At 48.2% G+C, this 16228-nt stretch overlaps 2 protein-coding genes across 3 annotated transcripts in view; one reads left to right on the top strand and one right to left on the bottom strand.

Annotated features, from left to right (window-relative positions):
• Positions 1-16228, top strand: part of Plod (procollagen lysyl hydroxylase) — a 175936-nt gene that overhangs the window by 53344 nt on the left and 106364 nt on the right. The window lies entirely within an intron of this gene.
• LOC126520871 (immunoglobulin domain-containing protein oig-4-like) overlaps positions 1-16228 on the bottom strand; it is a 48350-nt gene that overhangs the window by 10967 nt on the left and 21155 nt on the right. The window contains exon 2 of the mRNA XM_050169673.3: positions 2972-3273. Within this exon, the coding sequence (XP_050025630.1) occupies positions 2972-3157 (186 nt within the window). The 5' untranslated portion in view covers positions 3158-3273. The remainder of the gene's footprint in view (positions 1-2971; positions 3274-16228) is intronic.

Consider the following 16228-nt stretch of genomic DNA (forward strand, 5'->3'; position numbering starts at 1 on the left):
CGGTTCTTTTTGGTTGGTTGAATGTTTTCCCGCATTCGTCGCTTTTTTTTTATTTTTCTCAGTTTTTCCTCGACCGAGCGTTCGTTCCAGGGGGTAGGGGGGGGGGGGGGTTCGGGAGGTCAGGGGGTACTTTGCGGCGAGTAAAACATTTTATTCGCTCTTGCCCATAAAGGGGGAAAGGTGTCAGCACAGGTCTAGCGCGAGGGGAGGGGGGGGGGGGTGTTGTTGAGGAGCGGGAAGGTGATGACCCTATTAAGCCATTATTTCTCCGTTCGAGATTTCCTTCATTACGCTCAACTCCTCTTTTTATCCGCCTCCGTCACCGCGGAACGGGAACCGTTCTTTTTTTTTTTTGTCTTTCATGTAGTTATACGTGCTTTTATGTACTTCTATCGACGCCGTGGTGAATGCACGGAAGCATTTTCTTTTCTTTCATTCTTTTTGCTGCTGTTTCCCCGATGACCAGAAATTGTTGATGGAGATGGGCCTAGCTGTCGTAAGGTTTTTGGAAGTGCACGACGCCTCTAGACGCTTTAATAGGAGCTCTTGCGAAATATGTGTCAGAAACATCCGTGGCCCCTGCTGACCAGCGAGCACACTTGCTTTTGGCGGCTCTTCACATTTTGGGGCCCGCCCCGAGGTGTTATAGTAGCGCTGCGCTGCTGGCTTAGACCAGCCTTTGTACGCCTATTTGTCGAGAGCGGGCGTTTTACTCTGTGATCTCCGGGGCGGCTTCGTTGTGAGTGCGTGGCCAAACGAGCGAACTTCCTTCGTTTTCATGCCAGGAGAAAAGCAAGAAGCGCAAACCATGAGGTTGTGTTTGAGGAACCATACCATAATGGGAAAGTTAGACTAATAAAACATAAAGGGGGTGGGGGAGGGGGGGGGGTGGAGGAGAACAGTGTATGAATGCAGCAGAAAATAAGTTTATTAAAAAAGGAAGAGGAAGTCGAATGCGAACTGAAAATTATATGAATGATTGTTCCTTTTATGAGACGAAGCGATAAAAGACATATGCAGACGCATTTTCTCTCTTGCGTAAGTATATTTCGAGGGAGGAAAGCTTTGTCCTCTATGCGTACAAACCTTCCAAGCGGTAACGGTGCTGCGCGAATCTAATTCACGATGACAAAAAAAAAAAGTGCACGTAATCTATTGTGGACAAATGAAACGCGAGTACGAACGCAGTTCAGTCGCGAACAGAAAAGGTTAAAGCATCTGGTTGATGGATTCTGCTTGAAAGCGGCAGTTTGCATTCCAAGAAAACGAACGGCGTATCGCACATCTAAGTTCTAATCAAGCGTAGTAATTCATCGCCTACTTCAAGCAAATCCTTACGATTCTGCTGTTCTGATTCGAGTTTTCCAGTTTGGGCTTAATTGGTTCGCTATAATAAAGACAGGGCAAAGCAGCAGATTTTTTGGTCGAAGTACCGGCAAACGACGATATGGGTTCGAATGATGAGGGTTAGGCTGGACCGAAATAAAATTATTTCACTCACTCATGCACTTATCGGGGTCAGGTGTTGTTGGAGATCGCTATTGTTCGGAAATCCTTTAAGCCTTTGTCCTAAATAAATTACATTGGCGATGATGGGGGTTCAGACGTTTGCGAGTTTTTCAATCAACGTATATTCGCAACAGGATGAGACTTGTGTCTGCTGCAGAAAAATCCGGAGACAACTCGGCACATTCTAAAGGAATGCCAAGATATCCATCGGTAACTGTAAGGAACGTCCACCTTCATGAAACGCCGTAGTTAAAGCTGATGGTAGCGTCAACTTGTCAGCGGTGTAGACAAGCAAGAGACGATTGGAGTATTGGTGAAAAGATAAAACGAATAAAAGCAGGGAAGAGGTGGGGACGGGATTGTCAGAGGCATATAGGTAACTTTTCAAGAGATCTAATGGTATCTTGCGGCAGAATTCTAGGTCATGATATCAATATCATCATTATCATCATCAGCCTATATTTATGTGCATGGCAGGACAAAGGCCTCTCCCAGCGATCTCCAATTACCCCTGTCTTGCACTAGCTGATTCCAACTTGCGCCTGCAAATTTATGAATTTCATCACCTCACCTAATTTTCTGCCGTCCTCGACTGCACTTACCTTCTCTTGGCACCCATTCTGTAACTATAATGGTCCACTCGTTATTTTTCCTACGCAATAAATGGCCTGTACAACTCCATTTTTTTTTCTCCTAATGACAACCAGAATATCTGCTATCGCCGTTTGCTCTCTGATGCGCATCGCTCTCTTCCTGTCTCTTAACGTTACGCCTAATATTTTTCGTTCCATAGCTCTTTGCGCAGCCCTTAATTTCCTCTCGTGTTTCTTTGTTAACCTCCACGTTTCTGCACCATATGTTAGCTCCGATAGAATGCAATGATTGTGCACTTTTCTTTTCAACGACAGTGGTAAGCCCTCAGCCATGATTTGGTAATGCCTGCCGTATGCACTCCAACCCATTTTTATTCTGTGAGTTTTCTTCTCATGACCAGGGTCCCCTTCGAGCGATTGACCTAGATAAACGAACTCCTGCACAGACTCCAGAGGCTGACTGGCGATCGTGAATGCTTGTTCTCTTGCCAAGCTATTGAACATTACCTTTGTCTTCTGCACATTAATCTTCAACCCTACTCTTACATTTTCTCCGTTAAGGTGATCAATCATTTGTGGCAGCACACTCCCACTGCTGCTGAATAGGACAATGTCGTCTGCAAACCGAAAGTTGTGAAGATGTTTGTTGTTGATCCGAACTCCTAAGCCTTCCCAGTCTATTAGCTCGAATACTTCTTCCGGCGTTACGATACAGTAACGCGTAAGTAGCTCACACAGGCTGGGCACCTATTTGTGGCCGCCCCAATTGAAAAAGGGTTTTACATTACTCATCATCAGGCGTAATTTCCAAGGAAGGGCTTCGTGCGCGGGGTGGTGAGGGCGGGAGTCGTTCGGCGCCGTGCACTCACGTTCGGGTTGTCGTAGTACTCCTTTCGCTTGGGGTGCGTGTAGAAGATGTATCGCGCCGATCCGGAGGAGCGCATGCGGCCCCGGCCTCGCTTGCCTCCGCGGCCTTTGGCGCCCTGCGCCTCGGACAGCAGCAGCGTCAGCGCCACCGCCAGGGCCAGCCAGCACGCCAGGAGCCGCGACGACATGGACCCCCCTTGGTTCCTTCCTCGCCTGTCCGGCTGCTTCCTCTTGCTGGGCAGTAGTCGAGCCGCGCGGCTCCCCAGGGGCCGAACCTTTCTCGGGCACCCCCTTCCCGCTGCACCTGCGAACGAGGCGCGCGTGCATTGTACTCTTATAGCGACTGCAAGGCAAGCGAGCAGTATACGCCAGCGAATCGCCCTCCTCGGCGAAGGCGGACGTGCCCGCCGCTGTAGGAGGAGAACAGGACGCCCATTCGCAAAGGAATTAGAAAGGAGTAGCCGGTGCCACCTAACGACGCCAACATCTCTTAAATATCATGCATCTAAAAGAAGAAAGGAGGCGCACGCACGATGCGTTGCTGCTTGGAGACAAGATAAGCCTCAAAGGATGTGTACATAAAAAAAAAAGTTGGGTGTAGTTGCGGACGTTCAAACGCTGGTCTATGATCTGACGCTCTTGCGTAACAAATGTTCGTAACAAATGTTCCGTGGTTACGGACCATTGCTACTTCTCTACGCTCCTGCGCAGTACATCGACATCAGTTCGGTCGGTCAATTCAGTCGGTGAGGTGTCATTCATGCGCTTTTGTGTTCCGTCACAGCCTGGAATTCGCTGCGTTGCTGCCCTGCTGTTCACGCGTTATGCTACCGAGCACGTTCTGCGGCAGGAGGTAATGGTGGAACGATAACGACCGTCTTAAATTACTGTCGTGCTGTGCTACGTGCTATGGCATGCTATGATACGCCCGCCACGGGGCTGTTTCCATTACTTTCCTACACATATGCCGAAAATATGCCTGTAGAAGTGCGGCACAGCAAACAAGTTGTAAAGAGTTCGTTCCCGTTGTGCGCGTTACGTCGCGCGTGAGAAGGGTGGGTATAGTGCGTGCTTCGCGTGCTTGTGCTATCCGTATTTCTTTACAGTGCGCTGGTAAAACGTATACAGTGCAGATGTCTCGTATTCTTTTTATACATGAATGAAACGTCACACGTCGGAGCGAAATTAGGGACATACACTGTAACACTCACTCGTATATTGCAAGAAATATGAAGGACTATTGAAGCCTCGTGACCGTTCTTTTACAGATATTGTGGTGTTTTATAGAAGCCTGATGCATGTCATCTGCTCTATGATTAAGTTATTCGTGGCTTTTACGTTCATTGGACCTTTTCTTGTCAAGTTCAGCGAATCACTGACCATGCTATTCTATAAAACGTGGCGTGTTAAACGCTTTCCCCACCCATCCTCTCTCTCTCTTGAGAAGAAATGCTGGGTTAGCATACTGTCGCTATTGTCGTTTTTTGCGTCTATGTTCTGAAGCCGTTTACTTCACAAAACGCATTTGAGAGGTCCCATTGCAACTCGAACTAAAGGTTACGGACAGGTCGCCGTTCGTTCTCGCTTAGTGGGCATCATCTTCGGCTGATAAAACACAAGCCCCGCTCACACAACTGCGGCCGGCTCGCTTCGAGCGAAGCCAGCGCGCCCTTCAACCAATCTTTGTCCCACCGTCGCCGCGGCCCAGACAGCCGGATGAAGATTGATAGGCCCGAATCGGACCAACGCTTCGCGCAATTATTTTCAATTCCTCTTCGATCCGAGGTCCTCGCTCTCGCTAATGGAGATTTCTCTCCCGTCGTTGTTTTTGCTCTTGCGGCTCTGCTGTACGCGTGGGGGTCTCCGTCGATACGTTTGATTTTTTTTTTGTCGCTCTCCTTCGATCCCGTGCACCGACCTTGTTTTGACAGCACTTGAGAATTTCGTCTCTATAACACTTAAGGCGCCGCCGTCGCTTTGTCGAGGGCGCTCTACATTGAAGAAATGAGGCAAGTACGAAAAAAAAAAAAGGAAAAGAATACAGAATAAATAGGATAAGAGAAAGCGTTGTTCTTGAGAACAGTGAAGGAGTGTTTCGGAGCCCGTCGGCTACGACACATATATAGTAGATATATAGTACCTCCCCCCTCCTTTCTACTCTGCTTCTGCCCTCCCCCTCCTCCTTTCTTTTCCATCCCTCTCAAAGCGATTGGTCTACTTGAGTTTCTGGGCCAAGCGCGTGCTGCGCATTTTCCCAGAATCGTTGTGCGCCGTTTTGCCAGATGTGAACTCCCGCCGAAGAACATCCTCCATTCGTTTTTGCTCGCACGTGCGAGCATCTGCGCAGTAGAGAATTCAAGCAGCGCGTAGCGCGTCTTCTTGTTTGTTACCTGTTCGTTTTTATTTTCTGCGAGGCTGGGAATTCGTTTCGGTGATCTACGTCCTGAAACCGAACGTTACCGAGTGTTTTGGATCTCGGATATTTATTTCGGTGAGTCGAAGGAGCAACGTGCTTCGGAGAACGTGACTGAGCTTTCAAATTATATGTATAACGAACTTCTCCGTATCGCCGAAACGACGCGTAAAGAGCTAGTAACTGCTCAGGAAATTGTGTTCAAGTGAGTAAGTTTTCAGCTTTGAAGAAAATATAAAGAATGGACGGACGGACGGACGGACGGACGAGGATGAAAGCCTAGAACGCGAAAATGAAACTGCGCACTTCGGCAGTTGTGAAGTTATCAAACTAAGGCATATTGACGTGAGGACACGTACGCCATTTTGTAGCTTTACTCGCAGCTTCGAAGTGACTGTGCTGCTGGAGATAAGTTGACAAATTGCTAATAAGATAAGTTGCTTGAGATAATCGTTTCACCGTGCTGACTGCGCAAAAGTGTGGCGGCGTCGATGACGTCAGTACATACCACCTATAAGCCAGTGAAATGCCTCCTGGCCTGCTCGCCCACTCTCAACGAGTTTTTATGGACGCGATCGGAGATCGCTGTTAGAAACACGCTATCAGTTTGCGATCAATTTCGCCTCAGTCGACTTGCCTAGGCCGCGCCGACGCCCTCTGTCGCGCCCCTCGGCGCGGCCTAGGCCAGTCGCGCAAGGCGAAACTGAACGCAGACTGAACGCGCATTTCGAACAGCTATCTGAGATCACGCCCATGGTTAGGTTAGATTAGGTCATTACTTTCAGCGCGCACATCAAACACGGACAAAGGAGAGAGATGTAACACGAGCGCTGACTCAAGACTAAAAGTTTATTGCTTACAAACAGTCATGTAAATAGAAAATCTCACACATGCGTGCTGTCGCGCACCGTACATTCCCTCAACCAAAAGCGAAACAAGACAGAGAAGAGCTGTAAAACAAGGTGATGGGATATTTTAACGCTTAGATACTTCTAAAAAAAAAACTTTTTTCTTGTTGTCTAGTGCGAGTGACGACTGGCTTACGCACCTGTCACCCTATTCATTGATTAGGTAGGTCTCTGAAATGAGGCGGGCATATTAATTTTAATTCGTCCAGATTACGCGTGTGCGTTTATAATGGGCTTGCAACTCAAACTGTCTGTCTTCTTTTGTCCGTGTTTGATGTGCGCGCTATTAGTAATTATCCGGATGTACCAATTCGCCCGGCTAGCTACCGTACCAGGTTAGGTTAGGTTGAGAAGGCATTGCGTACGCACCTCTCGATGCGATCGAGATATACGTTATAACCGAGCAAGACCGGAATCTATTGTCACTAGCTGCGTTGCATGCAGGCCGGTCCGTGTATTAAATGGACGGATCTTGCAAACAGGAAACCGTACTTTCGATTCCAAACCGCGTAATTCGCATACGTGAAAGTTAAGCTATTCCCCCAATTTTGTTTTTCGAGTTGTGGATTGACAGTATTGCATAGCTGTCGGTGAGGTGATTGCGCTGCGCTTTCCAGGCGTTGATGAACTTTCGCAGAGGCCTTAGCACTCCTAGCAGTGACGTCGTACACGATCGGGACACTTTCACTGGAAACAGCTGAGAGAGAAGGATTACGGCAAACGAAGTTGTCTGTATTGGAGTGTCGATGACATGGCCGTGCGAGACATCGTTTGAGGGGTGATTTGACGGCATTTGTCTGGGCCTCTATAATATACAGGGTGTCCCAGCTAACTTTAGCCAGAGTTCAAAAATGTGCCGATGCGCTCTAAGACGACGCGACCAAATGCATATTGCTGACTATTGTATGGAGTAAGTCATGCTATTTTTTGTATTCTGCTTAATTGCAGAATTAGTCGGGAATAATTAACCAGCTTCGGAAGCAACGAAGTCAGGCAAATAATTCCTATTAGAAAGGTGTAGAGTGCTTCGCAAAACGTCCGATTAAACATTTTCCAACTTTCTATCTATTAGGCATTAATTAGTGTTTTCCCGCTTACTGCAGATGCCGGCGAAATCATAATAAAAAAAATACCACGTGACATGTCCGTGATTGCAGCGCCGTGACTGCAGCGCTGTGATTTATTCTTAGGTAGTTGAAGAGCAGCTTATTTAGGATAAAAATAAGGACTGGAAATGTAATAAGGAACTCTGTAGCTAAATAAAAACAAGACATCGCTGTGAAAGCGGATTGCGAGCCTTTGTTTGCAACCCGAGTACAGTATCGACCGAGTAATCCTCCGAGAAATCACAACGAGCAAGTCAACACCATCGCGAGCGCGCCACCATGAAGACCCAACTGAAAAAATAGTTACTCCGTTTTCAGCACAACGTATTGTTATATTGCTTTGTGGAGGCCCGCTCCTTTGGCGTGTACAGTTTAATCCTGTAAAGGATGCACCGCCACATCATGACTTGTTTTGCGGCGAAGATTGCCAGTATGCGCGTGTGCGCGTGCGCGTGTATGCACGAAGTTCCGCCGCATAATCAAGGCTAGCCTCCAAGCAAATTCTTGGTGTGATTTGATCAAATGTATGAATGATACCAAGGGGTAATTTAGGTCAATTCTCACACGCGCATGCACACAAACACGCATGGGAAAAAGAGAAACAAAGGAGCACCGATGCTGACGTACGGTAGCCAAGGTAGTGTAGAAGCAGCAGTGCATGAGTGTAGTGCAAGAGGGCGGGGATGGACAAGAGCAGGCATATTCACGAGGTTCGCTAGCATATGTTTGGAAGTCGTTCACTGGCGTGCATTTTAGGAAGAATCAGATGCGGCTGTTTTGCTTGGACGTTGACTGGAAGCATGCAAGTAAACAGTTTGCGTGTTTTGAATATTATAGATATGTTTTAAGAGTGCTTGGGCCTGAGACTTTAGTCGCAAACGTTTCAGGGCGCGATAGACGACGTCAACACGCCCACGGACAAGAGGAGTGGTTGGGTTGCTTTCTAAACTTGTCTAGCGTGTCTCCCACGTACACGGTGTTTTCATGGAGGGAGAATAGGAGGAAGCAGCTCAAGGTTACGGCTGACGCTTTGGCGGCGTCGCCTCGTCTCCTCCCTTCCTTACAAATATAAGGGAAGGGGAGCATGGGGGGGGGGAGGGGAGTGGGAAGAGTGTGGTTAGTGCGTTTGTGGCTGGCAAACGTCCTTTGTAAAACCTGAAAAGCACCTTAACATTGAAAGGTTGTGAGTGGGAAGATGCTCGGCAGTGGAAACTCAGCGTGTGCGCTGTGCTGTTTCTCTAGACGTACACGTTTCGTGCCCCTCTTGCAGTTAAAACAGGTTTACGTGTGATCCAACGCAAACGTTGAGACTTTAGGGCAGCTGAAAGTACTGTAATGATCACAAGCATTTTCCATGCATTTCTGTGTCATTGTTATTGTACTCTATGGCGTAGAAGTCTGAATGGGGAAAATATGGGCGCGTATTCGCGAAAAAATTCGTACGCACAAACAGAAAAATCTCGCGCAATGCTTTCATTACGCGGTGGTTGAGGGTAGTCAATGAGAATAGTATGGGACGAAGACTTCTTTTTTGTTGGATCTACCGGCACATTGTCGGCACAATAGGGGCGTTGTGAAGAGTTCGTGAACGAATCGTTTTCCAAAGTGGAGGAAATGATCGCAGTGGCTGTTCAAAAGGCACCCTTGAACTTTACAACAGTGTGAGGGGAACTCGGGGGGGCAAATTAGCGCAGGTTTGATGAAAAATGCCGCTCTTCAAACCCGTTTCTATATCACAAACTGGCTCATTTTCGGCGCGCACTCGTGACGGTGATTTGAGGTCTCAATACGAAGAGGCGGAAAAAATAATTGTAATAAAGATGTCCCGCTTTCGTAACCATTGATTCACGTAAAATTTCGCTTTTTTCTCTTCTTTTTGCCCCCATTTCTTTGTTCCCCGGGTCAGCAGCAATTGAGTTTCGACTCAATGCGCCGAGCGTAATTTGGATCCTTCAATCTTTTGTGATTCGCGGTGACTCTCGAATACACGTCGTGCGGTTTTCAAGTATGTGATAGAGTCTCGGAACCGGTATACACAGCGTCGTCTGTTGAAAGAACGTAACGCGAATGCGGACAATGCATGATCAAACATCAGGTCCACCGGCTTTTTTTGCTTTCCTTCTTTTTGTTTGAGAACTATGTAAGGAAAACGAAGAGTGCATGAAGCAAGCTTCGAAAAGAAAAGTAATAAAATGATCGAAAGAAAGAAAAACATAAGAGAAAGAAACGCGCTATAAAGAGCCTCCTTTGTGTTGCTGCAATGCCTTTGATCACGCCGAGCAAGATGATGTTCGAGGTTTGGGATAGTGCCCGCCGCACTTTAACCCTGCTTTTAAGTGTTCGTTCGACAAGGCCGTTTTCACTTTCTTGTTTGCATTTCCTTTTTTCCTCCCCTATTATTGTTATTTTGGTTTCGCTAGCCCTCGCCTGTGACAAGGCACGATTGGTTGTCAGCCGCACGCGGTCCGTTGCATGTGCGGAAAGTTTGGTCGCACCGCAAGACGTGGGCGAGCGAGGGGGGGGGGGCGGATTGTGGGGGGCGGGAGGCGTGTTTTTATAACGCATTGAGCCCCGCGGCGTCGTTTGTTGCACCCACACTTTTCACCGCTGTGACGGGTGCACTGGAAAACACGCATCGGGAGTTTCTTGTGCATTATGTTGAGGTGCGTAGTGTGCGCGAGAGAGCGAGGATTGTTGAAGGAGAGCTAGGGTATCGGCGTCCTTCCTCTGCTGCGCCCTCACATTTCTTTTTGTTCTTTGTTGATTTGCAACGAGATCAGACTCGCGTGCATCCGACGTCCTGAGAAGCTTTTTTCTAAACATGCTTAAGATTGCGATGCGTGCGCGGTAATAATAAGTAACCAATGTGCCTGCGCGTCGTTTTTTGCCATTCGCAAAAACTCGGAGGTGTCAACCTGCGAATACTGCTTTCCGGCAAAATATTTTACTTGGTAATCTGGCTGCGCTGGGTTTTCGGCTCCCCGTACCTTCCTTTATTTTTATTTCGTGTCGATTTTTTTTTTCGCTGCGTTGTGAGAGCAGGACCTGTGTCGAAAGGGACTTGTGAACGCACTTTGTCAGCACAGTTCGACAACGCAGTTTACCAGGTTTGTGTCTGCTTTTGTGATACCAGACGAAAGTGTCCCTCGCCACTAAGAGCAACAACAACAAAAAGGAAGTCAGCGTCGCGTGGTCGCGTGGAAGAGCTAGAAGAGTATCGAGCACACCCATGGAATTTTCAAAGCGACACAGTGAGGTGTTGCGACAGTGGCTGGGACAAAAAGCCGTTGTCGCACATATTCAAATCTACGAATTATAACCGGTCAGTTCGCAAGGCTTATCCAGTTTGAACGGATTCTCAAGACTGCACCAGTTTCGAGATATTCATTTTCAAGGTGTCCGACGAAATGCATTGGCGTTCCAGTAACTTCCTTTAAGAAAACGCCGTTTTATGCATTGAAGCACCAAAGTAACTAGAACACCAGTGCATTTCGTCGGACAGATTGGAAAATTAATATTCCGAAACTCGTGCAGTCCAGAGAATTCGTTCCAAGTGCATACGCCTTGCGAACTCACTAGCTACAAGTCGTAGATCAACATATGTGGCCTAAAATAATTAATTACATAGGTAATTAGTGTAATTATGTTAATTATTCAGTTAAGCATTTGGGTTTCTTGTAGAAGTAATGACCGCCCTCATCGATTAATTTAGATCAAGTGTTAGAATCTTGCTATCTGCCACAAACAATGTTTAAATGTTTGTTGTAGCTAAGAAAGAAAGAAAGAAAGAAAGAAAGAAAAAAGAAAGGAAGAAAGTAAAAAGAAAAGAAAACACACTGTATATGTCATTTGCAGTCCTCGCGCAACCTGTATCGCAGGTGTAGTATTCCTGACCTGCACGGTGGTGTAGCAGCCCCATCTGCTCCTTTCCTACATCTCTCTCTCTCTGAACGACTCGATCGCTTGCTCTCTATTAAAGAATGAGTCATTGAAACTTCATTGAACTTCATTGAACTTCATTGAAACGCAGACAGAACTATATGCTTGAGACGGCACGATTTGCGCATAACTCTGCGTAATCCGCATAACCACGCAGGCGAAGCTTTATTTCGTCATATCCGTTTTTCTCAGCAGCCGTTTTTCCAACCTTTACTGTTTATTTTTCCTTTTTTTTGCTTTGCTATATGAAAAGCTGCGCTGTATTGTCTTTCTTTTTTTAGCAGCCGAGCTATAATTTCATTCGGAGAGACGTCCATCGTAATTGCAGAGGTGCTTTCGTAAATTTCCCGTTACTCCGCAGAACCAGGGCTGTGTCGTTCGAATGACGCCTTTGTCACTTCCTGGCGTGTGCGACGCGGCCCTAACTCGCGGTGCTCCCTGGCTCTGCGTGTATCTCTCTCTCTCTCTCTCTCTCTCTCTCTCTCTCTCTCTCTCTCTCGTTCGCGCGAGGCGAGATCGCAGACCCGGCCGTGTCATTCGGAGGCCGCAACGGCGCTCCCACATAATTGCAACCGCCAGCTCCTCGCGATGCCCGTCAGCTCGAATCCCGCCCTCGGGCCGCGCAGGTCGTCCACTTCGGTATCTTTCTACTTGCTCTTCCCCTCCTCTCAGCAGTCTTTCCATCCTCCTTGCAGCTCTTTTATCTCCGGCAGTATTATATGGACTGCACGGGCAATGCCTTTCGTAACCTGCCCGTCTGTCAGTCACTTCGAGGAAACGATATTTGGCGTCGGCCCTTCGAGCACCGCGGTGAAGCCAGCCTCTTGCAGCCTGGCTGTCTTTCTTCTCGCCGGTACTCTTCGTCCCCCCCTTCCCCCTCTCCTCCACTTCCATCCCGTGGCTCCATCCTGCCGCCATCCTTCCATCTAAAAACCAGCAGGTTGCGTCCTTCGATCGGACCTTAGCCGTGGCGGTGTACTAGTCCGGGCACTGCATTGATCGCGGCCACCGCTGCCCGCGCCCGTAGCGCTGGGCCCTGAATTCGCCGGGGCGATTTTCACTAGCAATTATCGCCTGTCGCCCCCCCCCCCCCCCCCCCCCCCGTCTCTTCTCTCTAGTATCTGTACTGGTGTTTACAATAAATTGCTCTCCTTTGGACGATTCGCTCGCTGTTTCCGCTTGTGTGTTTATTCTCTCACGGACATGTATACGGTTCTCGCATTTTGTGCACCGACAGTCACGTAGCGGTGTCTGGGAAGTGCGGTTCGTAAAGGCCAAGAATGGGTTCCCGGAGTGAGGAAAAAAAATATAGCGGTAATTTGTGCGTCGTCGCGACACGTCCGTTGTTGCTATCCGAGCTGCTGTATTTCCAGCAGCGTGAACGTGACTTTATTATAATGGGTACTAAAGATAAATACTAAATCAGTTCACGGTGACAAGATATTATCCCAAAAATAAATATCCGTTAATTTCGCTATAATAGGATGATTATTGGAAAAGGAAAAATATCGTAGTCCTTTTCTCTTTTTACTGTTATTTTATTATTATTACTTCTTTATATTCTAGAAGCGTAATTTACTAACACAGCTCAAATAATTTTTTTCTCTCTCTTTAGTGGCCCTTGAAAAAGAAAGCGCTTAACCGCTTGCGTCTGGATGCGGCACAACATTCAGTGCACTTTGCCTGTTGTTGCGCGTTTTTATTTGTTATTTTATTGTGATAGCAATTATATGGACACGCCAGGTGCATTTCTGCCATCGGCGTCGCCGTCGCCTTGAGGTTTCGTATAAAGTCCACGGGCGATAAAATCGTCACGGCGCGCCGTATGCTGTATGCGCGAGTGAAAGCATGCGAGGGTGAGCCGGCGATCGCAGCTCGATCTCGCGCACACATCGGTCGAAAACGGGAACGAAGCGTGCCGCCTTCCGTCGCGCGCAAAGCTTTGGGGGGAGGGGAGGGAAAGGGGGGTTGCGTTCCGCTCTGGGCGGCCCGGGCGACCTCGCGCGCCCGGCCGCTGGCCGCTGTATATTCAAAGCCATCTGCGACGTGTACGGAATCCGCGCTCCGCTGTGTTTGCAAGGCGTAGTTGGCGTTGATGCGAAACGCAGTGCGAAGGTCGGTTCTCTCGCTGCTGCTGCCGCGATTCCTCACTGCAGCGTTCTGACAGCGAGTTTCCGCGGTCATCGACTAATATTGGTGTATGTTGGCTTGTGCGCGCGTGACACCATGCGTGTTAAATTAATTATACCCGCGGACGACTTTCTTGGCTATGAAGGGAAGCTAAGGAGGGACAAGCGCACTAGTGAGAGCACTTCTGAAGAGAGTCCCGCATTTTAATCCATGGTAGCTTAGGCTGGGGAAGACGAAACGTAAACACCTTATTAGCTACAGTTAAATAAGACAGCACACACCACTGAGTAAAGGTTTACTTCTTTTGCGGCTTTTCTTTTCCGCGTCTGGGGAAACGCGAAACCGTCGCACGTGGAAACTGCGTAGAGTCAGCGTCCGTTCCGAGCAACCAAAAGCATTGTCAAGCGCTGCCGGACTACTTGGCGCGGTAACACACGTGCAGCAGGCACGCGCCCGTAGCTTTCACTTCATAACCGCAGAAAGCTGTCCGCCAGTATAGTATGCCTATATGTTTGCAGGTTCATGCGGCCGATAATATTACTAGCCTTACTTCTTATAGCTGTCCACTAATTTGCTATCGCAATCGATGGTTCGCCCTTCGGCCGAAACTGCGACTTTCTTTTTTCTCTGTTTCGTTTGGACTTGGCGATGTAGGTACTATCCATCCAGTTCAATTCTTGTGTATCACGTGCCAAAACTACGATCACCCGTCGTGGTTGCTCAGTGGCTATGGTGTTGGGCTGCTGAGCACGAGGTCGCGGGATCGAATCCCGGCCACGGCGGCCGCATTTCGATGGGGGCGAAATGCGAAAACACCCGAGTACTTAGATTTAGGTGCACGTTAAAGAACCCCAGGTGTTCAAAATCTCCGGAGTCCCCCACTACGGCGTGCCTCATAATCAGAAAGTGGTTTTGGCACGTAAAACCCCATGATTATTATTATTAAAACTACGATCTGGTTATGACGTACGCCGTAGGGGGGGACGCCAGTTTAATTTTTACAACCTGAGGCTTCTTCAACGTGCACACAAAGCACGGTACTCTAGCTTGCATTCCACCCACATCGGTATCCGACAGCCGCGGTCGAGTTTCGAACCCACGACGTCGTATTAGGCGTCACAACTGTATACAGCCACTGCGGCAGGTTCCCCCGCCCCCCCCCCCCCTTTTTTTTTCTCTTCTCCACCGTCGCTCTATTGCTTTCCATCACGAATACGGCAGTGCATGGTACATTCAGTCGTCGTATTAACGATCACAAAAAAGAAAGAGTAAAAAAAAATAAAGAAGAGACACTGATCGGCTGTTAAATCGTTCGTTATTTTGTTGCTTTGAGGGAGCGCGTGACGTATAATTACGGGATTTCTCCGTGTCTGTACGCGCTCAAGATTTAGCGGACGGCGGGAAAGGCAGCGTTGTGCTCGACGCGATGATGTATGGTATATACCTCACTATGCGTCGCCTTTACGGCGGGCTCCGAGCTTTCGATTCCGCGAGAGTCGGTGCGGTTGCGAAACTCTCGCACGAACGTTTGTAATCTCCGGGGGGCGTTACGAACGTGTTTAAAAAAAAGAATATAAATATATAGATATAAGTGTGAGCGTTGCACAGCGGATCTCATACTTTTCAAGCAATACGGGCCGTTACACCCCCCCCCCCCCCTCCTCCTACTTTGCTTCATTGTTGAGCTCCGCCCATTCCCTCGCGAACGCCAGTCTTATACGGGAATGTAGCGCAGTCTGCGCCTTGCGAAACATCTCCGAAAGCTTTCCGTAACACATATATAGTTGAACCGCAGACGGAGGCAATCGGGGTTTCAAACGCCTGAATCGCGGATCTGCGATCGCGCTGCCGCTTTATATACGCTATTTCGCAACTCGTCGCTTAATTGCGAGCGCGGCGGGTTTGGTCGGGCTGAGATCTTTTTACTTCGCCCTCCGCCATTTTGCAACTGGAATTTAGAACTGAGGTTCAACAGCTCGAAGAAAACGAGGACACAAGGAAACAAATACCACTATCTTACTAATGCAAGTGGTTAGTTCGGGCTCCTGCTCGCTGAACGCCTCTGAATTGGTCAATTTACGTTGTTCGGTTTAATATGGGTTGGGCGCGTCGGCTGCGGTTAGAGTGAATGTGTTTGCTCGAGATACCCTTGTACGGCGCGTTCTCCAATTGAGTACTCATTTCGTGACCGTAATTGTGGCTGAATGTGTTAGCTTGCTGGTTTACATGGAATTACTACGTTGGCTTCAACTGTCGGTTTGTTCGCGCTGTAAAAATCGCGTCAGTACAGAGATATATTACATTTGGAATGTGCTTTCTCGCAGCCATCACTAATTATCGGCTATCACCGCTTATATTTTAAGAATCCGTTAAAATGGAGAGCTGTTATGCGGTTATTTCTTTTTTTAAATATATTTTCTCATTATTGCAAAGGTGCTCGGTGACCATTGCGTTCTTTGTACGCTGCGCACAGTCCTAAGTGATGTGGAGATGATCAGCGGCGTGTCGAACTGCTCTGATTGATGAGGCTGACCTGTGACAGACGCCCGTTCCCACAGATATGTTCAATAGATTCACTTTGCTGTTTCCAGGAAAAGTACAATGAACCACTTCCGTGCAGAAGTTACCAAGCAAAACGAGGTAGAACTAAAGCAGCAATACTTTCGTCGCTGCGTGGATGTGTACGTTTCACGTCACATTCACGAGTGTGTGCACACATACACACAGAGGGGGAGAGATAGACAGCCAGCCAGCCGGAACGTT

Source organism: Dermacentor andersoni, chromosome 3, assembly GCF_023375885.2.
Source record: "Dermacentor andersoni chromosome 3, qqDerAnde1_hic_scaffold, whole genome shotgun sequence".
Classification (NCBI taxonomy): domain Eukaryota; kingdom Metazoa; phylum Arthropoda; class Arachnida; order Ixodida; family Ixodidae; genus Dermacentor; species Dermacentor andersoni.